Source organism: Ciconia boyciana, chromosome 18, assembly GCF_034638445.1.
Source record: "Ciconia boyciana chromosome 18, ASM3463844v1, whole genome shotgun sequence".
Taxonomy (NCBI): domain Eukaryota; kingdom Metazoa; phylum Chordata; class Aves; order Ciconiiformes; family Ciconiidae; genus Ciconia; species Ciconia boyciana.
This window is the reverse complement of record NC_132951.1, coordinates 10,967,002-10,994,136: the sequence shown is the minus strand read 5'-3', so window position 1 is coordinate 10,994,136 and position 27,135 is coordinate 10,967,002. Positions and strand designations below refer to the sequence as shown.

Below are 27,135 nucleotides of genomic sequence, written 5' to 3'. Positions count from 1 at the left end.
GCTTGCTGTGTTTCCCTGGCTCCCTGCTCGACGCATGGCTGAGGTCTGGGTTCTCGTGGCTGCGAGCCAAGCACTGCTGCGATGCCCTCGGTCCATGTGAGCTGTGACGGGGCATGACTTCAGTCTGGGGTAGCTGGACTTGGAACTTAATCACTGTGTGATAAAGAATGACCTTTTCCAGCCCTCGTGGGCAGCTTGTTGCAGGCAGGAGCTGCAGGAGGGATTTGCAGGCTGCTCCCTGCCCCAGGTGGGGTTGCAGCAAGTCTGAGTATGCTGTGAGCCAACAGGTCTCTGGGCGCTCAGGCTTGGTCTGAGCTATCGGGGTGGTCAACCCTGACCTGTGGGCAGTTCTCATCTGGTGAATTACTTGGAGGCCGGGCTACCCATGTGGAAACTGTATCAGTGCCACCAAGTCACGCAGTGGCTCCGAGAGCTCAACTGCATCCTCGGTGATTGATGCTGGCCATGTGCATTGCTGGGAGAGCATATTGCCTTGCTCGGTGCTACCATTGGGAGCAACCTTCAGGACTCCTGGTTTTCTGCAGGGGGCTGGAAACTATGAACATGAAGTGCTCGCAGGTTCACTTCCAGCCTGGCTTTCTGTTGGTGGATGTGAGCGGGGCAGGAGCTTGACCGAAATGACTTGAAATGACCGAAATGACCAAAATGATCATGCTGCCTGTAATGTAGAAGGACTTAATCTTGTGGGGTTTGTGAGCTCTTCCTAAGGGTCCTGGAAAGGCTGTGAAGTTTCACGCTCCTAGCAGGAGACTTGAAATCACTGCCTGCATGTTTGTCTGGGGCCCTGCAGGTCAGACAGCTGGAAAGTTGTCAGGTCTTGGTGGAAACTCAGCGGTCACTACCCTCTGGGACTCCCATCTCCCTTCCTTCTGCATTGCAGTAACAGGACTTGCTCCCTCTCCCTTTCAGATGGAGCAAGTCCCCTTACTGCAATGCGGAAGCTGCCCAGGAGAGTTGATGTATTCCAGTTTATCGATTTGCTTTCCAAAAGTAAGGGTAACAGGTATAAGATCAACGTTGAGTGGTGCTTGGTAAAAGGCAGAAACCCGTGGAGCAGTAAACAAGCACTGGGTTAGTTGAGTCATTCGTATAAGCCAGGCTTTACCCCGTAACCAACAGGGAAGGGCACCTGCTACGTCTCCAGCTACTGCCTTTAACTGAGCGAGGCTTCCCAGGAAGGGACTAGGAGAAGCTGCCCCACGCCTCTGTGCCTGTCCCAGCTCTGCGAGGCGGCAGGCCTGGCAGCGAAGGCAGTGACTGGCTTTGTGCCTCCACCTGGTGACAAGACCGGGTGTTGCATTTTAGCCTACATAATTTGGGGGACGGGGAGGGAAATCACCCCCCGTCCTCCAGATCGTGTTCTGGGGGGGGTGATGGGAATGAGCAAATCTTGCTCCTCTCTGTAAGGATAAAGGGTATTAATAGACATTTCTTAGTTTTCTCCTGACTTGCCTTTGTAGTGGTACGCAATGGGATGCTTGTCATATTATTTATTCTGCCTGCCGTTGCACTGCAGGTGGGATGCACGCTAACTGGGGTGTCCGTAGGTCCCCGTGGGGCGGCTGAGCCAGCGGAGGGGCAGAGGTGCAGCGTTTCATAACGTGAAGGATGCACCAAGCCAAACGCCACCTCCCCTGCCTCCTACCTGGATCGCAGTGTCAGTGGGGGGGATTTACCCTTCTCTCTTCTCCACCTCCTCCGTCACGTAATCCACTTAATCCCCTGACGATAGGACTCTATTACTGTCAGCTCTGCGGAGCCAATATTGCTAACGGGCAAGCTGTCTCCTCCGTCTTGCATCAACAACAGAGCTAGCCAAATCTAGAGTCTTGGTACCTCCAGCGATGATCCTACAAAGCAGAACAAACACAGCTTGATTTAATAGGTATACAGGTCTCCTCTTAGCACTGCCACTTCAAAAACAAGACCTCTCATGTTTACATGTATTTAACAAATGTGGATAAGGCTTAGTGCTTTTCTTACTGAAGGCAGCTTTGGGAGCTGCCTGATGTTACTGGGTCACGCTGCGGGTCCAGTTCAGCCGTTGTGCTGCCGTGGGAGGGAATCTGGAATCAGGATGTGAGTGCTGGAGGGTGGATGGGGTCAGGGAGTCTGAGTCTGTAGCTGTTGTTTTAAGCCATGCTCTGAGTCTTGGCTCGGATCTGCACCCTCAAGGCTGCCGTTGCAGAGCGGGATAAGGTTGAAGAAAACCAGTGTTGAGGTTTTAACATTGTGGAAATATTTTCCTCAGCTCCTGTTGTCTAAGCAGCCAGGCTGAGGTACTGCAGGTCCCTTCTTGGGACTGGGGGTGGGTTCAGGCCTGGGAGATGGACCTCTGGTTCCAGCTCCTGAACTCTCTTCAGTCTGCATGGGGCTTGGCACGTGGCTAAGGCTGTAGTGGCTTGATGCCCACCAGACCTGCTTACCACCCTCAGATAGCGCCTGTGCTTTCTCGCCTTCCCCCTGACTGGCTGCAGCCTACTTGAGGGAAGATAAACCCACAGCATCCTTTCTCCATGCCCTGTGTCAGTAGTCTGGGGCTAACTGCTTGCTGTGGCACTGGGATCCCTTAAACCCTGCCTTAAACTACCTTATTTCCAGGGTATCTTAATGTAGAACCAGTCACTGGGAATGGAGACGTCTCCTGTCCCAAGGAGGGGTGGGTGGCAGCAGATGCTCCTGTTGACTCAAGCACCACTCATTGGATCTGGAGTTGTCCAGTGGGCTGTAGGCAGCTGGACAAGTGGCGTGTTGTTCCCTAGGTGGTGGCCTCTCTCTCCAGAAGATCGTGCTCTCCAGAAGATCACACCATTCCAAGGCAACAGCCTGTCCCACTTACCTTTTACTCTTGTTTCCCACAGGGGTCCTGACAGCTGGAGAGCACAACTTTCCCTTCCAGTTCCTGCTGCCAGGTACGATGCAGATAAATGGCTGAAGGCATTTCCATGTAAGCCTTGGCTTTCGCAGCCTCTTGAGCTGTGCTGAGCAGGACTTGGGCTGGATGGCAGAGGCAGGCTGGCAGCTTGGCCCGGAGATGCTAGAGGGAGCGTAAGGTCAGCCACAGAGAGCAGAGGAGCTTAGACAAGCGCGTACGTTCTGCATTGGTGCAAAGCTGGGTCTGAGCTGTTGCTGATGCCTCTCCAAGCGTGACCCTGCGAGCTCTCTGGGTGCGCACAGGGGTCCTGGCCTGTGGCTAGCCAGCTGTCCCGCACACAGTGCGCTCAGAGAGAGGATCTCTGCTCTTGCACCTGTGGTTGCAGAGGATCCCTTCTGTGAGGAGGCTGCAGCAAGGTCTCCAAGTGACCTAAGTGTTCAGCCCCAGGTCTTTTTTGGGGGAATCCCCGTGTGCTCTCTCTCTCAGGTACTTGCAGAACTCCTCAGGTGAAGAGGAAAGCTGTTTAAAGGGACTGTACTTCCAGTTCAGAAACGCTTGGCCTGACTCAGCCTTATGATCCTTTTCTTTCTCTCTCGACTCCAGCCTCTGCTCCTACATCATTTGAAGGCCCTTTTGGCAAGGTCCTCCATCAGGTGAAAGCTGTGATAGACACACCTCGCTTCTCCAAGGACTACAAGTGCAACAAGATCTTCTACATTCTCTGCCCTCTCAACTTGAATGACATCCCTGACATCGAGGTAAGAACAAGGAGGAATGTGGCTGGGAAGTGCCAAGGCCTCAGTACTTGTCCTTGTTCTGCCTGCTGTCTGGGGAATAATTGTGTGGTTGGACAACCCTCTGACTGCATGCCCTGACTGTGCAAGAGCAGGACAAGGACTCCTGATCTGTCCTGCCTTGCCATCCATCAGTCCCTGCTCCTAGTGATTTTTGACTCTTCTGCATGTTGCTTTGAAAGATTTAGGTGAATTTTCAGCACGCAGAGAGGTGTTGGCCAATAGCAGCAGGTGCTTGTAGAGACCTGGGTGTGAGGAACTTGCTTTGGAGGGAAGAGCGACTAATAGGACAGCAAAACTGGGGGGATGGAGAAGTGAGACCTGTTGTCTGTGGCAGTGCTGTGTGGCTCGTTCTTTGCATCCTCTTAGACAAGATATTTTGCTTGCTTGTTTTGAATCTCTGAGTGTTTTCCTGGAGGCTCTCTGACTCTCTTGAGCCAACATCTCTGTCTCTCTGCTGTCCTGCAGCAGCCCAACACTATGTCAGTCACCAAGAAGTTCAACTACAAGCTTGTGAAAAGCGGCAACATTATCTTGACCGCCACTTCTGATCTGAAAGGGTACATCGTGGGGCAAGCAATCCAGCTCCGCACGGACATAGAGAACAAATCAGGCCGGGACACTGGGGCTGTGGTAGCCAGTCTGCTCCAGGTAAGCATCCGAAAGGGTGATTCTTGGGCTTATGCTGGTACTCAGCCCCCCTGAGGCCTCTCTGAAACTGGGGCAGTTCTCGCCAGTGTGCATCTCTGCTGCACATGGCTGAGAGGTGGCAGCGAGGAGTCCAGACCTCTGCCTAACTGTTTCTCTCTACCTTCCTGGGGAAAGAGGTGGTAGAACTTGTCTTGCTTATACCAACTCAGTCTATCATACAATGATGGGTATTTCTGCTCTGTAATATGCACATTAGGTTTGTGCTCGTGCTTATTTGACAAAGCAGTTGGGTGGTTTTGTGTCCTGACTTATGTTTGTGGGAGACAGAAGACCACCTGCAGTCTTCCTGCTAGCTGTATTTTCTCCTCTCTGTACAGAAAGTGGCTTATAAATCCAAGCGCTGGATTTACGACCTGAGGACCATCGCGGAGGTGGAAGGCTCAGGAGTGAAAGCCTGGAAACATGCAGAATGGAAGGAGCAGATCCTTGTTCCGGCACTGCCCCAGTCCATTCTGCAGGGCTGTGGCCTCATACATATCGACTACTACATCCAGGTGAGTACATCAGTGCTCCTGGGGAGCTCCGGTGGGCTGTGCTGCAACTTCTGTGCTCCCTTCTGGGTTGAGCTCAATCGCCAAACTCCGTAGCTGTGTGGTGCGGGTGGCCCTCGCATCAGGTGAACCTTCCTAGTGCAATGTATAATGAAGAGAATGCCACTGTTTTTCCTTCTCTTCCAGGTTTCCCTCAAGTCGCCAGAGGTTTCAGTCACTCTCCCCATTTATATTGGTAACATTGCTGTGAACAGGGTGCCTCTGAGTCCCTCCCGGTCCATCCAGCACATACCATCTGCAGTGGTACCCAGTGCCCCCCCGGAGGAAGAGGAGGCTGCCAGCGGTTATCACCCGATGGACAATGTCTCGATCCCCACCAAAAGCCATTCCCAGCAGCAGCCGTTTAGCTACGCCCCAGGACTGAGCTTCCAGGAGATAAGGGTGGACTCGGAGCAGACGGGCTCCCCAAACCATCCCACGCTCTGCCTGTCGACGGGAGCCACTGTCCCTTACTACGCTGAGGGGAACGTGGTGCCCGTCCCCACAGCCAGCTCTCTCATTTTGCCTCCAGAGTACAGCACGTGGGGCTACCCATACGGTGAGCAGCCTGCTCCTGAGATCTAAACGGGCTGGCAGTGTGGTAGTAAACGTCTCCTGCCACAAGAGTCTCTGCTAGCTGTGAAATGGTTGGGAATATAGGGATGTCAGCCTGCCGGGGGCTGATGTCAGAGGGGATCATGAGATCTCTCAGTCTGCTTTAGCCTCTGGAGGAGTCCCCTCTTACAGCTGTAAAAGCCGGCTGTCCGTTCCCACGTCTACCCCTGTGCCTGCCCTGGGCTCGTTGTGAGAGGATCTCCCTGTTCTTAAATGAGCTTTCAGCCTCCCACTGATAGAAAAACTTCTTGGCTTGTGGTGAGGCTGGTGGGAGCAGAGCCAGGAAAATGATGTAACTGAAATCTTCTGTCTGACTTGGAGTGGGCCTGCAGCTGGTCTGAAGACACAAGCTGTGGGGGCGGGAGCTGAGAGACTGTCCAGAGTGGAAAAGCTTGGGGAAATCCCAGCATGCTGGATTCTTGGAGCTGTGCTTGTCCCAGGCGGCTGGGGTGGCAGGGACCGGCGGTGTCTGTTAGCACAGACAGACCGTTAACACCGTCCTACCCAAATAAACCCGTCCGTTAGCACTGGGGGAACAAGACACTCGATGTGTTGCTTCAGCCCTGGCTTGGGGCACACGGAGCGTGGGTCACCTGTGATCTGGAGGTGTTGGAGTACATGAGGATGCTTGTGAAAGAAGGGGAGGAACAGAACAGGACTTCAAGGTGCTGATTTTAACCCCTGTAGGCATCAGGAGAGGGACGGGAGTGGTGGCTCAAATTCCGCACATGCAAACTCCATATATTTCAGCGTGCAGGTTGTAGGGTCCTGGAGAGAGTGCCTGCATGCCTGCCACGTGTTAGCAGTTTGCTTTACTCTGCACCGAGTTACATCGACCAGGTGAAGGGAACCTCCCAAACACCCACCGTAACCGCTCTTATTCTCTCTTTCCCCCGCAGAGGCGCCTCCATCCTATGAGCAGAGCTGCAGCAGTGCCAACTCCAGCATCAGCAACGGCAACTAGCCTCCCCTGCTTCGAGTCCCGCTGGTGCTGCCCACCCCCAGGCGCCACGGTTCACCTGCCTACTGCAAAGTCTGGTACAGCACAAGGCGTCTTTTTATCTCTCTGGCTGCTTGGTGGGGTAAATGGCACATCCCGGCCTGGGCTTTTTAAGTCTTGTTCTAGGGAGGGGAAAAAAAAAAAGGGCAGCCAGAGCAGCCTGCGTGTGTGTGTAGGAGAGGTCTGGGAAACTGAACCGTCTCCTCCTGCTGCAGCAAGTGCTGGAGAACTGGTTTTGCCCCAGGGATGCCCTCTGCAGCAGCCTGTGTTTAAAGTACTGTAGTCAACACTAACTGCTTTACTATCAAAGCACCTGCGATGCCTTATCTGAAATGCTCCTGACTTGGCATGTCTCCACTGTAGGTGAAGGCTGGGCTGTGTGGACTTCCGCTTTTCTTTTAGGGGCCATGTGCTCTCCAGAAATGGTTTTGACAGCCCTTCCTCCTTGTCCTCATAGGTCCTAAGGGTAGCTGAAACAGGAGGTTTCTTGGAGTAAGCAGGTTTGGAAGGTCAGGGACTCCTAAAAAGCCAAAAGCACAAGCCCTCGCCATACCTGTGTTGTGGGGTGAGTGACCGGCAGCCTTTGGTTCTCTTGCAGTGGGCTGCACCACTGCCTGCATGTGGTGAGAGGAGAGCAGGCTCTGGGAGCAGGGAGCTTGCTGGGGCACTTGCTCATAACCCAAGAGGCCCTGGTGAGCTGTGGAGGGAGAGCCCGGTGTTACTGTGGGGTGCCCACCAGTCAGCTTCTGGCCTTTTTCAGCAAGGGCGACTTTTCTCTGAAAAGCCCTGCAGGAGACAGTCCATCCTTGCTCGCTGCTAGCCCGCAGCGCCCAGGGTGAACAGTGCTAGTCAGTCTGCAAGCACGGGGACCAGATCCCCCATGTCCCATCTCCCGCCCCTGCAGGGTGCCCTCTCCATCCCAGCTGCCGCTGCCTTTGGCAGGCCAGAATTACATGACAATCAAGTTACAAAAGTCTGTTCAATGCTACCTCTGAGTCTGCCCAAGGACCCTGTCCGTGGAAGCCCTTCCCTCTGGGACGACCCTCCCTCGAGGCTCAGCCTGGCGTCTCTCGCAGGAGCAGTCAACACTGCCAAGCCAGTGTGCAAGGGTGCTTGGCCTGGGGACTGTTCTCTCCGTGGGCTGGTACTGGTTTACCGCTCGTCTCCTGAGCCACCTCTCGAGCCACAGCAGGATGCGAAAATGAGTGAGTGGGAACACAAACTGCTACGCCTCATTTGCAGCCTCCGCTGGACCTGGAAGGTCGGGGGAAGAAGCTGGCGGATGTAAAACAACATTTTCCTTTTGCGCTTCGCCCCCCCGCCTTGTTTAGCTTTTTTAGTATTGACTGCCCAAGCTGAGGAGACCACAAACCAGATACTTAAGAGCTGCAGGCGTCCAGCCACGGCTGAAATTGTGGACTGCAGACCTCTGGCACCTTTGAGAACTGGTCTCCACACTGCCTCACGCTGGGCGGGCAATAGCTAACAAACCTGTTATCCTGCAGCCTCTGCCGCCTCATTTTAGCCCACCTCCGCACACCCCTGGCAGGTAGCTGGGGCCAGGCCCTGCTTTGCACTCTTTCTTTGCAAATGCTTTTTATTTTATTTTTTTTAAGTGTTGAACTGCTTCAAGGCTAGTGTAGAGAAGGTGCCATTCTGAGCAGTGCTGGCACAACATGCACCAATGTTGATAGAATGATTGTCATTGTCCCTGAATATATATATATATATATGAGATGAAGTTTTGTTTTTAATGATTGAATTCCTAAATACAAATTTTAATGCTGTATTTAATAAATTATTCTAAGAGAAATGCTGTGCTCTTTCATCCATTTCTGATGCTTATCCATGTGCCTGTTCGTGCCAAATCCAGGAATGCACCTTGCTGATTTCTTACAAAATGAAGCAAGTTTTTTGCTCTCAGCAGGAAGGACGGTGACTTCTGCCAAGGCAGCTCGGGGAAGACAAGCACGGTGCAGCCTGACCGTGGTGCTGGGCTCGTAGTTCCAGATGGTTGGAGGGAGTTCGGCATCATGTGGGCTTGGCTCTGGAGAGGGCATCCACTGCACTGCTGCTTCCCAGGCCTTGTGTCCCGAAGCCGTGGTCTGTCCAAGTGGCCCACGGGTCTTGGGCAGTGCTCTCTGCTGCCTGACTGGAGAGGTGGGCTGGTGGGGAGGAAGGGGAGAGCGGACTCTCCCTTCAGGAGGATGGAGATGGAAGAGCCAAGGTCTGGCTGGAAGGGCTGGAGACCACCAGCCCATGCCCTCTCCTAAAGAGCCATTTGGAATAAACTTACTAAAAATGGAAGAAGGCTGCTCCCCACACCCACAGTTTGGTGATACCATGTCTGAAGCATGTAGGTGTTGCCTAAATGTTGTCATTGCAAATAGCCTGAGGTGTGATCTGTGTCTCAGACACGAGGATCCTTCTTCACCCTCTGCTCAACTTATGCTTCTGCCCAGCTTCTATTATTTAAGACTCTCTCCTTTGCTTGGTGGTCTGTGCCTGCCATGAAAAGCATTCTCGATACGCAGGGCGTCAAAGGCAGGTGGTTGTTCGTTCGTAACGGTATGTCTCTTCCCCAGTGCTCTTCCTCCCAGTTAATTGAACCTGTTTTGCCTGGCTCAGCCCGTAGCTCCTGTGGCCTTCCTCGCTGTCGGCAGTACGTATCCCTCCTTTCAGGCCTCAACCCAAATCCCTTCCACACCTCTGGGAAAATTCCTACAAGCTGTCAATGCTTCTGGACGTGCTGGGTTGGGCTGCAGGCTCCTGACCCAGGCAGGGTCTGGGAGAGGCAGCCTGGGCTGGGACTGGGTTCCCGGTTCCTTGTTCTCCATCCCTGAAGCTGAGCTGCTGGTGATGTGCCCAGCCCATGTTCCTTGGCTGGAAAACTTGAATGCTATTTGGTTACTGTGGCCAGAGCCACTGGGCTGCCCTTCTCGACCCCCAGCCAGTGTCTGTCATGCTCGTTTAACCTTTACAGTTGGGAATGCACCATTCATGGTGGAGACTGGGGAGAGGAGAGGCCGGCTGTATCTCGCACAGCTCCTGTGTTGTGCCCAGCACAGTCTCTGCAGTGCTCCCGTGTACTGGAGCTTGCTCTCCCAAATTATATGTGTTACAAACTGGTCCTTCAGCACCTCTTGCGATACGTGGAGTCCCCTTTGCAAAGCAAGGAGCAAGTGGGCACACTCTCCACTGGTGAGGAGTGTCCATCTCCATGCTGGGGAGGGAGCAGGAAGGAGTTGGAGCTAGACCTCATGGTGGCCCTCGTTCTTTTGGATGCTAGGGCTGGGCACGCACAGCTCCTACAGAGAGGCCTCCCTCAGACCTGTGAGACGGCTCTGGCCAGGATGCAGCGGGTTATCACCCTAAGTTTGTCTCTGAACAACCTCGCTGTTGTGCAAGCGGACAGAAATAACTGGCAAAGCACTGTGGTTTTCAACGTTCCTGCCCAGCCTTGCCTGTCCCCGAGTGCTGTGGCAGGGACTCGAAGCCTGACACAAACAGCCTTGTTCATGTTTCACAGACCTCTTTGAAATGGTCCAGGACTGCAGGATGGAGGAGTTAGCCTGGCTCTTCTTAAACCTACCTGCAGTTGTGGCCTCAGGGTGCTATGGCAGCAAGGTCCTCGGGGTGTATGAGTACTTTGGATGAGCACGATGGGGCTAAAAGCAATGTTTGGGTGTGAGTACGGTCCCCTCTGGAGAGGGCAAGTGGACAATCCCGCTGTCCTCTGCCTCGCTGCTCTCTTTCTTCTCTGCAGCCTCTCTGGCTTCAGCCTCTTTAGGTCCTGGGGAGCTCCTGTAGGCCCCGGGTCATGCCTCTCTCCTCTTTCTGAACTCTGGAATAAAGAGGAAAAAAGCCCATTTTTCCAAACCCAGCTCTGGGTAAAAAACTTTAGCACATAGGAATTCATTCAAATTCCTGGCTCAAATTTTTAAGCAATTGTTTTTTGGTTTTGTTTGAAATGGGGCAGGGGAGCGGTGGGGTGTGAGTGAAGCTTGTAAGCTAATTGTTTCCAAACTCAGCATTCAATGGAAAATACCAAAAATATCATCTGTCCTTTTTTTTTATTTCTGCTGCTTCTTTTTTGTCCTTCATGGTTTTGTTCTTGTCCTGCTCTCCACATGTGCCGCCTCCATGTTTTTGGCATTCTCAGTGTTGTTTGTGTCCTCCTAAACTCCGCTTTGGCACTTGCCGTCCCACCGCCTGTGGGAGATGGGGAGCGGGGAGACGAGGGACACGAAGGCTCTTCTTTCTGTTGGACGGTGACTCTTTTTTAGCTTTCCGCTCAACTTTCAGTAGTCTTCTAAAAGTAAATATTTTCTGCTAGGAAGTTTTCCTGTTGAGCCAGCGCAAGAGGGGAGATAAAGGGTGTTCTAGGGTCCGTTTGGTTTTTATTCTGTATTTTAAAATATTTCCAACTATCTGGAACAGGAATGTCCCATCCCTCCTCCCCAAGAGAGACTGGCGGGGTAAAACCCTCAAAACTTGTGCCCTTCCTTGTACCAATACTCGTGGCTGTAATTCTTTATTCCTGTGGTTCTCTTTACAGATTTTGGGGTTTTATACAACGATATTTGTGATGGCTCTGTGCAACCTGCGACTTCTGCACAATTTATTACTGGGTTTTAAAATGTAAACTTGCAGTTTTACATGTTTACCACAGCTTCTGGGGAGGATTTTTGTCCTGAGTTTTCAAGCACCAAATGTAAAGAACTTAAAAATGTAAATAAAGATCTCCTTTTTTAAGACCATGGGTGCTTTTGCTCGGGGTAAATGTGTGATGAGCGCCGTCTGCACGCCGAGACCCGATGGGAGGGCCCGGCACTGCGGGCGAGAAGTGGCTCCTGGCTTTCAGAGGAGGCATCCACGTCTACAGCTGAAGCTCAAAAGCTGATTTATAGCCAACGCTGAAGCAAAGCCACGTGGGGAAACGGTTGGGGTGGGAAGACGCTGGTGGGGTGATCTACACCGACCCTTGCTCCCATGATGGAGAGGGGTCCAGCTGGAAGGACCCGGGCTCCCAGCCGGAGGAAGCACTGGGGTGGTGGGGCTGTTCTCTTCCTGCTGGCAGGGATCCCGGGATGCCGAGGTCCATCCCTGCTCGCCCCGCTCGGTGCGGGAGAGGGCGATGTCAGCCAGGCCGCGGCCGCAGCCGCCATGGCGAAGCCATTTGCTGGCTCCACGCTGCCGGGGGCTGCGGCCCTGCCCCGGGCTCCGCGGCTCCTCTCAGGGCTCGCAGCAGCTGCGTCAGGGAAATGGGGAGTTCGCGGCAAAACAGATCTCCTCTGCGCTCTGCGCGTATTAATGCGCGCGTGAGGCTGAGCCAGCGGAGCTGCAGGGTTCGAGGTGGGATGAGAGCACGAGAGCCGTGGCAGGCGGTGATGGGCTGCGAGGGCTCTGGGCGTTCCCGGTTATTTCTGCTTCTTGCGGGAGCCTCTTCCCTTCCTGATGGCCCAGGGAGGTTTGTCCCAGCGACTGCAGCGTCCCCGGCTCCGGCTGAGAAAGACGGAGCCCCAGCAAATGCCAGGGGAGAGGTGCCACCAGGCCCCTGGCCTGACCGGCCGTCCTGCCCCACCGACCTCCCTCTCGCCCTGTCCCGAAGGCGCGAGGGCCCCTGCAGGTGCCGGGACCGGGGTGCGTGGGGGTCTGGAGGAGCGGGGCTGACGGCGGGTGATTCCCTCCCTCGACGGCCACCTCCCATGCCAAGCTGAGCATCCCCAGCACAGGATGGTGGTGATGTCCCGGGGTGATGCCGGCCCTCGCTGGAGCCCAGGCTTCCCTGACGTGCCGTTTCGAGGTGCTGGTGGTTTTTCTTTGTGTGGGTAACAGTCACCCCATCCTGGGGGGAGCAGAGGGGGAAGGACACCCACCCCTGCCGCCAGCCTCCTCAGCCGGCTCAGCTCCTTCCCGCTGCCTGAGGCAGGGTGCGATGGGCCCCCCGGGGACCCCTCTGGGTCCCCACACAGCAGGAGGCACCGGAGGGGCCGCGGTGGGGGCTCCGGGGGGACGTGGCCTTGGCCCTGCCAGAGCTGTCGGTGCACGGAGGGTTTCTTCGGGGCGTTAATTAATGAGCTGCTGCTAAATTGGGGTGGGGGCTGCTCTGCTGGGATGAAGCGGGGCGGGGCGGGGCCGGGCGCCCCCCGGCGGGTCCCGCCTCAGGCCCGGGGACTCTTATTTTGACCGCGGCGCGGCCGGGCGGGGGCAGCAGCCGCCGCCGCCGGGCTGCGCTCTGGGGCCGGGCGGGGCCGCTCCGGCTCGGCGGGGCGCCGGGAGGCCGCGGGCCGCCGGCCCCTTCCCTTCCTCTCCTCTACCGGGGGCGGCAGCGGCCGGGTCCCGTCGGGCCGCGCCCGGGGGAGCGGGGCCGCCGGCTCTCGCCTCTTGCCGTGTTTTGAGGCCTCACCTGGGGCGCTGAGGGGTCTTTTGGGGTCTCTCCCCCCCCCCCTCCCCCCCCCAGCAAAGCCTCCGCACGCCGACACTCGGGCTTTGCTGCGGGGGAGACCCTGCGGGGGCCGGAGTGGCCGTGGCAGCGGCTGGGCCCGAGCGTCCCAGGGGGGATGGGCCCCGGGCTGGGGCTCGGGGGTGTCGGCCCGGCGCGGCGGCTGAGGCCGGGCTCGGTGGAGGAGTCACGGGAGCGCTCGTCGCCGGCAGCGCCGAGGTCACTTTATTGTCAAAACTTGGGCCACGTCCTGAGTTACCCGGGTTTGTGCAGGCACCGCTGCTCCCTCCTGTGCTCCGCCATCCCGAATCCTCCTGGTTTCACTAGATGCGGCTTTTGATGCAGTGATGGCTTCCCGCCCCGTGGGTGCTAACGAAGCTGTGCCGGGCGAGGAGGAGCACCCACGCTGCAAAGGTGCCGGGGCGAGCGCGGGGGTGACCCCCGATGTAACCCCGGCACCAGAGCAGGGTTTCTGGAGAGTCTCCAGAAGCAGACGGTGGCCAGGGCCTCTCACGGCCGCTGCCTGCACAACTCGGAGCGCGGAGGGCGAGAGTCTCGCTGCAAAGCAAACAAAACCGTGGGTCCACCTGCCCGCCGAGAGGAGCGAGGTGTCGGCGTGGGGCTGCAGGAAATCAGCCTGTGGACCAAGGGAGGGAATGTTGTTCTTCAGGAGAGCTGATAATAAATGTGTAAATTGACGTCAGGGTGCTCAAAGGCTCCCATTTCCCTCCAAGAAACAAGCACTCCCCTGCCCGGGGAGGCTGGGGCAGTGGCGTCTGCCGGGGCCTGCGTCTCCCCGGTGCTAGTGTGAGTTCCCTGGGTGGCAGCCGAAGCAGTTGTGGGGCCGAGGAGCCCTTGGGGGTGTTTATCTCCCCCCTTGCGGTACCTTCTGCTTTACTGGAGAGCTGTAAAAGAGCTAATTGTTTTGCAATCATGGATTTACGGGCCTGGGCATTAGGAGGGCCCCTGTGGGATTTGGGAGGGTGAAAACAGCTATTGTGGGTGCTTGGGGTGTAGGAAAGGGAGCGAAGCGGCTGGACACGACCCCCCCCGGGACCCTCTGGGGCAGGACCGGGGCGAGCTGCTCCCTCCTCCCTGGCACGTCCATCCCTGACTGTAGCTAAGACTTCCCCATGGCTTGCACGCATACAAATAACACAGAAGCGGGAGAGCTACGCCAGGAGGTGGTTTTCAAAGGGTAATTTTTTGGCAGGAGGACGGAGGGACTCCGACTCTTTCTGGGATCTCCTCGCATGGGTTTTGTTCAGGTTTTTGGGCAAGTGCCGCTGGCACCGTCACGGCGGGGTGCCCCCGAGAGTCTGGGAAACTCGTCGCCTGCTCGGGCAGGAGCGGCTGCTGCTCTTGCCCCCCCGCAGCGCCGGCCGGGGCGCCGAGCTGCTGCCGCGGGCGGTGGGGTAAAACCCAGGGTGCGAGGGGCCAGCGCCGCCGTCCCGGGGGGTCTCGGTACACCTCGTAAAGAGTCCGTGGCCTGGGGGTGTCGGCGAGGCCGTGCGGGGGGAGCGAGCGGCCCTGTCCCCGGCTCACCCCGTCCTCATCCCGCCCCAGCCCCGCTCCGGCCGTACGGCCGCCTCCTGACGGGCGCCGCCATGACGCCGTACGGCCGGCGGAGCCCCGCGGGGGCCGCCATGCTGCCGCACGCATGCGCGGTGGCCGGCGGAACGTCTCCATTGAGAAGAATGAGGGGAAAGGGGCGGAGCCAAGGCGTGAGGAGCCGCCGAGGGGGCGGGGCTACGCTCCGGGGCTCCGGCCATGGCCACAGTGGATGCCGAGGTGAGTGAGAGCGGCGGCGTCCATCTACCCGGGCGGGGGGAAGGAAGATGGGGGAGCGTGGAGTGGTATCGCCCAGGGCCAGGCGGGTTCTGTCGGAGGCCGGGAGGGGGGCCGTGCCCCCGCCGCCCCATGGTTCAGTCCAACTCCTCTGAGGGGAAGAATGTGGGAGCTGCTGCCATTGTGTGTAGGGGGGCCCGGGACTCTGTATAAGTAACACCCCTCCACGGTGAGTCAGTGGTATGGGCCATACAGGTTCCGGGGTTCCCCCCAATGGGAGCGAGTGCGTGCGGCGGAGGCGGGGGGAGCGGCGAGGGCGCCATCCACGTTCCGGGGCCCCCCCATGCGGCGGGGCGCCGGGTGGCGCTGGCGCGGCTCCATCCAGAGTCCAGGGCCCGGCCGGGCGCGGCGGCGGCGGCGGCGGCCGGCCCGCCGCTATGAGCCATGCAGGGTCCGGGGCGGCGGGCACGCGCCCGTGCGGGGGCAGGCATGAGACATGCAGGGCCCCGGGCCCGCGCGGCGGCGGCGGCGGCGGGGCGGCCCCGGCCCGGCCCCCGGCCCGCCCCCGGCAGCCTGGCCCCGCGCGGCGGGAGGAGCTGCCGGGGGCCCCGCCCGGCCCCGCCGCCCGCCGGAGGGCGGCCCGGAGCGGGGGGCCGGAGCCCGCCGCCGCCGCCGCAGCGCTGCCCTGAGGGCCCGGCGGCCCTGCGGGCGGGAAGCGCGGCAGCGTGCCGTCAGGCTTTCGGGAAACAGGGGCCGAGACGGGGCGCGGGAGGGCTGCGGGGAGGGGGAGAAGTTGCCTCCGGAGAGCAAAACTCCCAGTCTTTCCTCAGAAGGCTCTCCGGGTTGCCTCAGAGGCCGAGCGGCCCGGGGCAGCGGCTCGGTTCCCCTTTGCCGAGCCTGGGCTGACTCTCCTTCGCTTTCCCCCGGCGCGGCGGGCTGAAGGCGGCCCAGAACCTGCCCGCCGGCCGTACGTCGAGCAGAAGAAGTCGCCCTTGGGCCGGAGGGGGAGGCCGCGGCGCGCTGCGGGCCGCAGGAGCTGCCGCGGGTCTCGGCGGTCCCCAGCGAGCCGGGACTGCGAAGGTGCCGGCCTCCAGCGAGGTTTATTCCCGCTACCGGTAATAGCGGCTTGAAACGCACTGAGGGCAAGGCTTGAGGAAATACCAGAATCGCATCCAGAGTCCCCAAAGAAAATGAAGTCTGCCATCTAATCACGATTAGCCATAATTAGCCAGATCTGTAAACGTCCCCGAAGAGTACAACACACAGCTCGACTACCCCATAAAATCAGGCGGGTGGCACACGGAGCTGAAATACCTATTGCGCTTGCTGCGTTCCTTTATGCCAGGCTGAAACTTTTCCCCCAGTTTTGTTGGAGAATATAAGCTCTTTTTATAAGTCTCTTTGCTCTCAGGCAAACACTAGATTGCAGGACGCTGGCTGCTGAGCCTTCACATGCACAAAGAGAGCAGCGAGATAATGGTACAGTGTACACTCACATACAGACTACGGAAATAAGAGCCAGAGGTCAGTGGATGCTCCATAACTGTGGCCGGATGCAGTTACCGATCAGCATCTCCCGGCAGCGTGGCTACACCGTACCGTTCAGGTGTGACAGGCTGTGCTGCAGCCTTTGCCAGCTTTCTGTCTGAAATACGGTGTTCAGAGGGCTGTGCTGCGGCAGGGGTTTTCTGCCCTGTGTGGGATGGAGTTTGTGGCGTGGCCACGCAGGTGGCAACAGCAGTTTTTTGCAAAGCGCTTGCAAAGACAGCTTGAATTTATTAGTCAGGCAAGATTCCCGTCATCTTTGGTGTTGAGTTTTGTCCAAGGCTTTCCTTATGCTTTGTGTTCCATCACAACTGCATCTCAAGGCCTGATCCTGCTGCCCTTCCCTTGTGCTTTTGAAGAGGATCAGGTGTTAATCTTGCCATGTGATAGAGGAATCAGCCTTCAGGTGCTTCTGTGACTCCATGGTCTGGTTTTGCCTTCAGCTACCTCAGTGTGGTTGCTTTCAGAAGAATGGCATGGCTGTAACTGGGGCAAGAGTTGGCTCGTAACTCATCAAATCTTAATGCACAGGTTAGTCTTAGCACACCTTTTATTTTGGGGAGCATCGACCAGGAGTCCTGGCTGGGTCTGCTCTTAGTTGGCTCTGGGTATGCAGAGCATTAAGAAACGTTGCTCTTAGAATCAGGCTTAATATCCACAGATGTTGCTGTGGATTATGGGGAGGGAACGGTGACTCATTTGGAGTTTAATTCCTCCCCTCCCCCATAAACTCAGTTAAGTCTGAGGCTAGATCTGCCTTTGCTTATACCCCTCTGAGGCCAGAGGGGAGAAAGTTGGTATAAATCAGGCTGGAATTTGGAGGCCAGAGGAGATGCTCCTTGCTTCCCCAGTGCTTGTTGGGGAGAGCGAGGACTAGCATCCCACAGTGGTGGTGTTCTGCCATGTGCAAGATGGAGCAAGGGATTATTTCACTGGGTGCAGAGAGGTGCAGAGGTGTGTTCCCGGGAGGAGATATTTGCTCTGAGCAAAGAGCTGGGTGGGAGTGGGTGGGTTGGAAGAGTGCTGTCTGTGTGTGTCCAGGGAGTGTCCACACTGCCTCTGCAGACAAAGCTGTTGGCTGTCAGTTCACTCAAGACAAAAGTTTCCAGTATAGAATAGCTCCTTGCCAAATCTTAGTGTTGATGGGTGAGGGAGACTCTTTAGCACCGAGATCTTCATGTCTGCTGAGCTGTAAACTTCAGTGGTTGTTCTCTTCTGGCTGCCTTACTCAGAGGCTGCCCCAAGTAAACTCTGTGCTTTGAGAAATGGTTGAGCTGCCAGGTAAGTAGCTGTGCTGCAGTCATCAGGTGCAATAACCACACTGCTGCAGAGCAGCCTGGTTTTGGTGTTGGTTTTCTTTAGCAGGTTTGTTTATCCAGTCCAGTTTGGTGCTTTTACTTATTTTAGACCTACTGCGAATGCAGCGCTAAAGATTAAAGTTTAAGGAATTGAGTTTGTCTTGCTCAGCCAGTTTTATGATAGTGCAGATTCATTGAATTTGATGCTGCTACTCCAGTTTGCATCAGTTTTGTGAAGAGAATCAGCTGACCTTGTGTTTGTGTGTTTCCTAAAACGATCGTTGGTGTGAGCTTGAAAAGGGAGGTTTCAAGCCACGACGTTTTTCCTCAGGCTCGTGCTAACCTCAGGAAGGCTGGTGCCTGCGTGCTAAGCAGGAAGCAAGGTGTGTGTGTGGCTTTGAATGAAGTGGTTCTCTTCAGAAGTCACACTGCATTTTTCATCATTTTTCTTCCTCCTATCTGTTCTGATCTGTAACATCTTTTTTCTGGAGATGCAGCTTTGATCTTTAAAGTGAAGAGACGGCGTGCAAGCCACATAGAGGACAGATTTCCCCGCTGCTCAGCACCCTCAGCTGAGGCCGGATCTCCGACGAGTTCAGCACCCAGCAGCTCCCCACGTTTTAAAGGCGAGGACTCAACAGGCTGAGCAGTTTCACAAATCAGGCTCACGATGCTAAGGCTTTGCCCTGGCTTTGATCCTTGCTCTCATCCCCCAGCCAGCTGGTGCCGGGAGCTCGGTAGGCAGTCCTCCGCCTGTTCAATGAACTCCCTACTGGATTAAGGGGCAACATTCACTCATGTCAAAGCGCTTCCTCTTCACGGGTCCCTGGCTGGAAGGAGGTTGCCGTAATAGGCCACCGAGTGCAGGAGTGATAATAGGAAGAGCCAGGACCTAATGAGCTGTGCCTCTGAGCAGTAAGCATGTAGATGATTTCTTCAGTTTCTCAGTTTCTGTTTTGCAGGTGACGTGAAATCCAGTGCGTCTTTCAGGCCTGCCCTGCCCTTCCTCCTCTCTCATTTACTCCTGCCAGCTGGTATCGTAAGTGAGGAGAGGGCTTGGCTTTCCCAGGGCCGTTGCTTTTAATACAGAGTCTGTTTCAGTCGGCTACATCAGGAAAACTTGGTGCATTTTAAACCCTATCGTGTTTCCTCTTTTGTGAGCTGTCTGGAAGCCTGCATGTTTTGATGGCTGCAGGACAGCCGTTTTCCTCAGTCTCCTTAGTGCAGTGAGGTATGTTGATACTGCGTTGACATGAAGACAGGAAAAAGATGTGTGTTTCCAGTTGTGTTAGATTTCTTCTCGGTACCAGCTTTAACATAGTTTGCAACATTTTAGCTGCATCTTTGTATGAAGAAAGGAGTTTGTTCCCCTCTCTGATACTAAACGCCTAGTAAGGAGAGTTTATAACTTTATCAGTTAGGGGCTTTTGCACAAGGGTTACTTTATTAAGTCGTTAAAATTGCACACTGCCCTGCCCAGGACAAAATTTTACCCTGTGTCAAATGGATGCTAACATTTACTTTCCTAACATGAATTCTCACATGCTGAGCAAGCTGTGGGCTAGCAAAGGCTGTTTGGGAACTCATCCTTTTCTTCCATGTAGACAAACTTTAAATAATAAGAGAATGGGCAAATATGACTTCTAAAGTTTTAAGAAAGCCTTAAAAGTGCCCTTCAGTTGTGTTAAGCTAATGTGGCTGAGCCAACGTGACTGAAGAAAGCATCCAAAGAACATTTTGTCAGTCAAGGCAGAATCAAAGGCCTGGTTTATACTTTAAAAAAAGCTCTTCCAATATAATTATGCTGGCTGGAGAGGATGATTTTTCATTTTTCCTTGCTGAAATAGTCATACTAATAAAAGTCCTTGCTGTGGACGTAGCTGTATTAGTTTAGAGGTGATTTTAGACCAGGGTAGCTTATTTTTTGCTTTCCAAAGCAGAGGCTTGGTCTACATTTGGGAAGTTTTGCCGACTTAGTTATCTGTCCACGAATGCAAAGAAATTGCTCTCCCCTCCGCTATAGCTGTGTCAGCAGAAGTCCTGGTAGAGATGCAATTACCAGCAAAAACCCCAACAACAACAAGAAAAACAAACAAACAGCTCTGCCGTGGAGGGAACTGATTCGAGCTGTGCTGGCAGATAGAGCTGGATGGGCACTCACCTTGCAAACAGCTGTGCCAGCTGATGGAGGCATTAGCATCCCTTAGCGGTTCATTGCTGCTAGCAGAGAGTGATGTACCGGTACCCTGGGGTATCACACTTCCAAATGTGCATGAGAGCAGCTGATATTGAAATGATTAGGGACTGATACAGTTGCGTTGCTACTGATCTGAAACACTAGTCTGGGGCCTTGCTCTTTATCAGCTTGCCTGGCATTTTCCCTGGCAAGGGAAAATTTTCTTCCTGACGTTTCTGTCTCTTCCCCTCCTGAAGCTGGGGCAATGCCGCCTATGTGGCCGCTCTGCTCCAGAAGTGGGGCTGTGGAGGGGATGGCAGCAGGCCGGATTCCTCTTGCTTTTCCCCAGCAAAGTGCTTGGAGCAGAGCACAGCTGGTGCCTATGGTTTGGGTCACTGGGTCCTGGAAAAGGAGGAGGTGAAAGGGGGTTGTGTTTTGTGCAGGACTGTGGGAGGTTCAAGGGGTCTGTTTGAGTGCTTCAAGACACGCTTTGCTGGAGATTTCTCACTCCTTGACTGTCGTGGAAGCCCAAGGGTGCCACTGAAAGGCTCACCTAGCAGTCTGTCTCAGGTGGATCAGGGAGAAGTGTGAATCTGTCCTCCCTCGGTGTGTGGGCAGGCACGTCCCGTTGGTGATGGCTGGTGACTTGTTGAAGTGGTAAAGTAAATCCAACAGGGAGTAGAAGTTTGCCGTAGCCCTGCTGGCTTAGCTTGGCTGCCAGGCTCTGTCAAATGCATACAAACCCAGAATAAACTGTACTTAAAAAAGCGCTTGATGCTAGTATCGCTGCATCTAAAATTGATAGGCTTTCCTGCTTTTAATTAAAAATTTCTAGCATAGGCAAAGTATCAAGGACATCCAGCGTATCCTCTTTTCAAGTAGGAAATGTTCTTCCAAGAGGACTCCTGTTTCCTTAATGCCCAGCCTGATCCTCACCATTGCCTTGCCGTCTGCCTCCGTACCAGCTCGTTTTGCCCGAGTTTACATTTAGGATAGTTTGGCTCCATGGAGGAGCCACCGTTCAAACATGCTGCCTGACATAGACTGCAGACAGCTGCTGAGCAAGGTGAGCCGACACGGTGTAGGGCTGAGCTACTTGTGTGTGCGAGGGGCTGGCTTGGGGGTGGAGGTGGGCTATTAAATATGAAATCCATCCTTTTCAGTGTCGTATCTCCTTTTCAAGGGAGAGCTCTCAGAGGCAGTGGTGAGCAGTGTCAGTTTAGGACAGGGAGACGGTGAGTGGGATGGACTGGTAGAGCAGAGAATTCAGGTCCACTTCTGTTTGCATACGGCTAATCATCCTGCAGAGACGGCGCATGGGAGAGGGAGGAAATTTGCAGGTGGTGCAGCTGGGGAGGAAGTAAATACAGAGCAAGATAACCGAGATGACATGGATAAACTCAAAATAAAGGCAGGTAAGTGACTTATCCCATTTGTTACAGGGAAGTGTAAAATTATGCAAACAAGGATAAAAACAGTCAAAGTGATTATAGCTTCTTGGGTCAGCTAGGCCAGCTATGACCCAGGAGATGGTTATGAGCTTGCCGTGGCCACAGCATTCAAAACCAACAGTAGAGAACTGGGGAACTGAGCAAATTGAGGTGAGTGGAGATAATAGTGGTGCCCAAAGACTACACAGCAGGCCCATTGCCTGTGATTTGGGGCAAAGTATTTGAGCCAAGTCCAGGAGGCTTCTGATGCTGCAGAAAAGTGTGCCTGCTTGTGCTTGTCTTGTTGCTAAAAAGAAGAGGAATGTGGTGCTTATTGCTTCTGAGAACAGAGGGCAGCCAGGATGAATCTGATGGCTTGAACCATCCATAGAGCAGCAGGGCACACGGCATGAGAGCACGGGCACCTCTGCGGAGGGAGAATTGCAGTCCAGGTGTCCGCGCTGAAATATGCTGTGCTTTGGCTTTGATTATGTTAAGGGGAAAAGTCTCTGTGTTGTTCAGAGTGCTACTTCAGATTTTTAATTAATTTTAGAACTCAAGTGTAGGTGTGGACAGATGTATTTAGTATGTTAACCGGCAAAAGGGAACCCTGGTCTTCCCAGGACTATTGGCCGTGACCTGCTGATGCATTTGAAGACAGCCCTGAGTCCAGTGAAGTACATTTTTCTTTTTTCCCTTCCTTCTTTCCTTTTGAAGCATGAGCTCCTGGATTCTTGAGAATCTCAGCTACCTTCTTCCTCTCCAGTCACACATTTCTAGTCCTTGCAGTTTCAGAGGAAGTTTTAATAGGTGATTTCTCCCAAAGGCTCAAAGCCAGAAGGCAAATTACCCAAATGTTTTATCCAGCTTCAGTGGTAATTGGGGATGTTTCATACTGCTGACCCAGAGCATCCAGAAGCTCTAGTCAGGTTCTCTCAAAAATCATAATATTGTTTCAAGAAGTGGGAAATTAAACATGCACATGGTAGAAGACTTAGAAAGGATTAATGGGTTTCAAAATTACATGCTTCATCCAGCTGTTGATTTGGGAATTGAAAGTACGCCTGTCGCAATATCAGGAGGTGGTTATTGAAATGTGATGTTCATCGGTGTCTAGTGAATGCAGATGCCCAAAGGCCTTTGACTTCAAAGCCATGCCCTACCTCCAAACTGACTAAAGTTTTTGATGCTGCGTTAGCTCAGCCCAGGTGTGAGCAGCTGGGCAGCAAAGCCCAGCTTTGTTTCATCCCTGTACCTTAACTTACCCTCTCTTGATTTATCTCAGTTCCTGGGGTGTTGTCCAAGGCATGTTTTTATGCTGCCCTTGACTGAAGTTCATTCCCTGTGAGTTTTGCTGTAGGCACATGGAAGGGGCTTGCAGGAAGGCGCTGGAGGCTGGCCGTGCTGTGCAGCTCGTGTCGGCTCCGCACGCTCTGCGAATCGCCAGCCACGTCTGGGCTAGCACAGGGTGGAGGGGAGGACTGGGGGGCTGGAGAGGCAGCGCCTCCAGCTTGGAGGTCATCAGGACCTGCACTAAATAGGAGATGAGCATTTAAGTCACTTGCATTTTTGGGACCTCAGAAATTAACTTAGTTCTTGGATGCATTTCTTATGTCCGAGGGGGTAGGTAGCAAAGTTACACCCTGTCAAATGTGGTTTTATCAGTGTAAAGAAGAGGGTCTCTATTCGGGAGATGAAAGCATTAACAATCAGGCTGCGAGCTGGTTTGTCTGATTCCATCTAGTATCCTGTTGGCCTGCAAGTTTGAACATAAACCTCCAGATTACGAGAACATAAAGCATGAGTCTAAATATTTTATTAATTAAGGAGCATTATTAATATTTGATAGATTAAATCAACACCCAGAAGGCTTTGCAAAAAGCACCACTACTGAACTGGTAACCAAGACATTAGGTGTTTTTAATTGCAAACTTGATTGTAATAGCTTTTGTCAACTCTGTGTTTTAAATGTTCAGGATCTGTGAATTCCATACATTAGAAATACTTTTGTTCTCTGGATTAGGAAGGGTATTTTTTAGTGCTGCTAGGATGCATTGTTTCAAATTGGTTCTTTAATGCCTCCTTAATATGCAAAGATGATGGTTTACAAGCAGGTGTCCTATAGGACCTGGAGATGACATCTGGAATATTTAATCTTTGTTGCCACACTTTGAGGAGAAACAATGAATGTTCCTTTAAAGATGGCCTTCGGATGAGATGTAATGTTTACTCTTGCTGTAGTGCCAGATCCTGTAGCTTTCAGAGCGTGTGTGGAGAGGCGAGGTGAAGAGCCATGCTGTCTTTTAATCAACATCCCCCTGTACCAGGGAGATGCCACCAGTGAGCAAACAAACTGCTACTGAGCACATTTGCTGAAGATTCGTCTGCTTTGACTGTTGCGAATTTACAGTGGGGAGAGGTTAGCACAGCCTCTGGCTTGCATCGTTTGAAAAGGCCAGCGAGGGGGGATCATATTCTGTCTTGGTTATTTCCACTTTGTTTTCCAGTCACTGCAAGTTGTATTTCTTTTTTTTAAGATTTAGCCCATGTTTCTGTCACACACAGTGTATTCCGTGCCTAACTCATGCATTTTGGGGATTTCTTTGTCTGCGAGTTTTATGGTCTCCTTCCCTATTGAAAGTACCCTTCGTGCTGGTGATACGGTTATGTTCTTGGGTTTCTCAGAGTTTAGCACCTTTTCTCATACAGCTCTATGTTGATAGCACTTTGGTATTAATAATTTATGGATTTTATTAAAAACTGATTGGTTTGATGTCTTCTCGAATCCATACCTCTAAACTATCCTCATGGCTGCTGTTTTATAGACATAATTTATCTTCTGCCCCTGTGTGACAGCAGACTAAAATTTTACCTACCGCTGCGGATGCAAATGCCGGTGCTTTACAGAATTACAAGATGTATGTTATATTGCTGTTGCTGCTGTTTGTCCTGGAGTTGTGGCTCGAGGCTGCTGTCAGCAATGACATACGACACAAAGATCCTCCTCGCCCCCAGCCAGCATGCAGGCTTAAATACAGGTCCCGGCGCGATCCCACAGGCAGCCTGGCTGCGGAGGAGAAGGTCAGGAGGTGATGAGGAATGAGGGTGATTTGTCAGGTCTGAGGCTTGGCTAGTGCTAGGAAGTTTTACCAGCCAACTTGCCTTTCTTCACCGGGCCTTTGTTTCCAGCCACGCTTCTGATGAAAGGCAGAAACGGCAGCTCCTCCATTGGCTGCAGGAAACCACCTCCCCATGCGGCACAAGCCCTTGACGAACACGCGCTGCGGCCGAGTGCCAGTGTGGATGCGCTCCAGTGGCAGAGCTGCGTTGGCAGCTGCGAGCCCCGGGCTCTTACTCGTGGGGTGCTGGCTTCTGCCAAAACAGCCTCCTGCAACGGCGAGGCAGCACGGAGGAAAAACAGCTGGGAGAGGGGATTTCCATTCTATGCCTTGAAATGCACCGAGACATCTGGCGGCACACCGGTTTGAGCCTGCGGTGCCCCTTTGCTCAGTGAAACGGCTTGGATGCTCTCGGCAAGCTCCCAGGAGTAGGGAGGTTTGATGCGGTTCCCCCCAACGTGCTTGTGATCCAGCAGCATGGTTGTGTCAGCAGCTTGAAGCCAATGCAGGCTCTGTCGGTGGAGCCGTATATTTTGCAGCTGTGGCCAAAGAGACAATTGCAGGAGGCCCCGTCGTCTATGTGTATTTATATGTTGGATGCCCAGGGATATTCTAAATTCTTCTTTAAATGACAAAAACTCCACAAGTGGAAGTTGGCGAGGAGCTGCCAAGAGCTGCTCCTGATGCAACAGTGTCTGCTTTTAAAGAGAAATGTAAATGGTGACACGAAGCCCCGTGGTTCCTGCATGCGTTCCCTGATGAGTCAGATATCTTAGCTTGCACTGGGACGGTAATGCTGATGCAGTAGCTGATTGCTGCCAAAGCAAGGAGTCCACACAAGGAGATTAGGCAACAGTCCTTCTCCCTGCTGGGTGCTCATTAACATTTTCTTGCTGATGTATTATTAATTAAGCTAATTTTTATTGCCCTGTAAGTATAGATGGTGCTGCTTTGCAAGCACTGAACATAACCTGCTTGTTTCCCAGAATTTCTGAAGTGTGGGTTGTGCCATGTGCAAAATGAGAGTATTGGAAAAACTGACTGTGCGGTTGAGTATTGAAGTGAGGTAAATCTCTGGGTTTTGTTTTCTTTTTTCCCCCTTACTTAGCAGATGCCCAGCTTCATGGCTGACTGGGGCTCATGAACGTGGAGCTATATGAGCAGAGAGCTAAGGACCTGTAAATGCCCTGTATGCAGAATTAGTGCAGACAGATAATAGGACTTAAGGGCAAGGAGAGTTTGCAGCATTGACCCCCCGTAAGACAGAAGATTACATAGACTAAAGTAGAGTATTACATTAAAAAGAGTCTTGGGACCTGATCCAAACCCACGGAAATTGGGGAGGGATTTATCATCAGCTTCAGTGAGAGCAGGCTGCTTGCAGTGTACCCAAGCGGTGGGGCAGTCAGCAATTTAAACAAAAGAAGGTAAAGAACTGTCCAAGCAAGGCTGGTTGGCGGAGTCTGATTATGAGATTTAGAATTTGTCCCTGCTGAAAAGCTGCTGTGCCCAAGAACGACTTTGTAGTCTTGTTAAATGCCAGTGAATTGAAATTCTGCTAATTGGCCTGGCATCGCCATTGTGGTGCTTTGTCTACCGCGAATGCAGTGTCCTTGCTGTCAGCAGCCTGCGTGCCTTAAAGGTGCAGCCGTGCGCTTGCCGGTGCCAGCGTATCTGCAGGGGAAAGGGTGCACTGTCATCTCTGAATTTGCTATTTCAGATCAGTTTGGGATCTGTATGTTTGGATTTCCCTTGAGTCTGCTGAGGTTAGGTGTGTGGATCTCTGTGGGTTGCTTTCTTATGAGGTCTGCGAGGTGGCCTCTTCACCCTGACACATCCCTCTGTCCCTTTTGTGCTGGTAGTTTCCCCAGGGATGAGCAGAGGCTCCCACCCTTGAATGTCCCGGTTGAACGCGGTGGCTGGGTTCTGCAGCCTGTGCTGCTCTGCAGGCTTTGTCCCTGGGACAGGTTGGTTGATGTTTTGCTACCTGTGATGCTTTTCCCATCTGTAAAACAGAGGTAATATTTTTACAAAGTTATAAGGCTTGACTTGGTGTTAGAAGCCTTCAACTGGAAGGGCTGTAGAAATGCAGAATGTTAATTTTTAAATGTTATCTTCACTGGGTAAGAGATGGCAAGTTACATAAGTCAAAATGTTTGCTATTTTATATACTCTGGTTTATGTGCTCTGGTTTCTGGCTTCATTCCTTGAGATCATGGGTGGACCTGATTAAGAGAAGTAGAAAACTTTTTCTAGAAGCACTTTGTAAGATATGAACTATTTATGATCAAAGCCAGTATGACTCCAAATGTCCAGCGCCTCTTCTTTGGACTTCTGATAGCAACATTGGACTTTATCTTGAAAATGCGATCTGTAATCTTTCACATGTTCTCTTATTCCATTCTTAAATTAGGCTAATGTATCCTGTTCCAGCCTATGCAATTATTAACAAAGCTATGTAATTATGGCATCTACTGTACAGCCATTCTGTGCCCCTTGCTAGGAAAGATCCACGTTTAATAAACCCACTTTGACAACCTGTCACTGACTTTTCTAAAGCAAAACGTTGGGTAGAAAAGTGTCACTTTGGTGAACTTTCCCCTTTGTTTGTTTATGTCTGGTGCTTTTGCGTAAGAGTGTAGCAGTTGCAGCTGGAGGTTCAGGCCCAGTTTCACAGTGCAGGTAAGTGGGGGAAAGCAGAGAGGGGGCTAAGAGGGCTGGAGTCCCCCATCAGCGTCCTCTGCCGTGGGCTGTGTCACGGCCACGCAGCCCAGGAGTGCCCGTCGCC

At 53.4% G+C, this 27,135-nt stretch overlaps 2 protein-coding genes across 2 annotated transcripts in view; both read left to right on the top strand.

The window, feature by feature from the left end:
• The window catches only part of ARRDC1 (arrestin domain containing 1), a 41,149-nt gene extending 29,900 nt beyond the window's left edge, over positions 1 to 11,249 (top strand). Inside the window, exons 3-8 of the mRNA XM_072883246.1 lie at positions 2,883 to 2,933; positions 3,500 to 3,654; positions 4,159 to 4,341; positions 4,719 to 4,895; positions 5,079 to 5,490; positions 6,446 to 11,249. Coding sequence (XP_072739347.1) covers positions 2,883 to 2,933; positions 3,500 to 3,654; positions 4,159 to 4,341; positions 4,719 to 4,895; positions 5,079 to 5,490; positions 6,446 to 6,510 — 1,043 coding nt within the window. The 3' untranslated portion in view covers positions 6,511 to 11,249. The remainder of the gene's footprint in view (positions 1 to 2,882; positions 2,934 to 3,499; positions 3,655 to 4,158; positions 4,342 to 4,718; positions 4,896 to 5,078; positions 5,491 to 6,445) is intronic.
• A 3,489-nt stretch (positions 11,250 to 14,738) lies between these two features.
• EHMT1 (euchromatic histone lysine methyltransferase 1) overlaps positions 14,739 to 27,135 on the top strand; it is a 124,900-nt gene continuing 112,503 nt past the window's right edge. Inside the window, exon 1 of the mRNA XM_072882906.1 lies at positions 14,739 to 14,782. Coding sequence (XP_072739007.1) covers positions 14,762 to 14,782 — 21 coding nt within the window. The 5' untranslated portion in view covers positions 14,739 to 14,761. The remainder of the gene's footprint in view (positions 14,783 to 27,135) is intronic.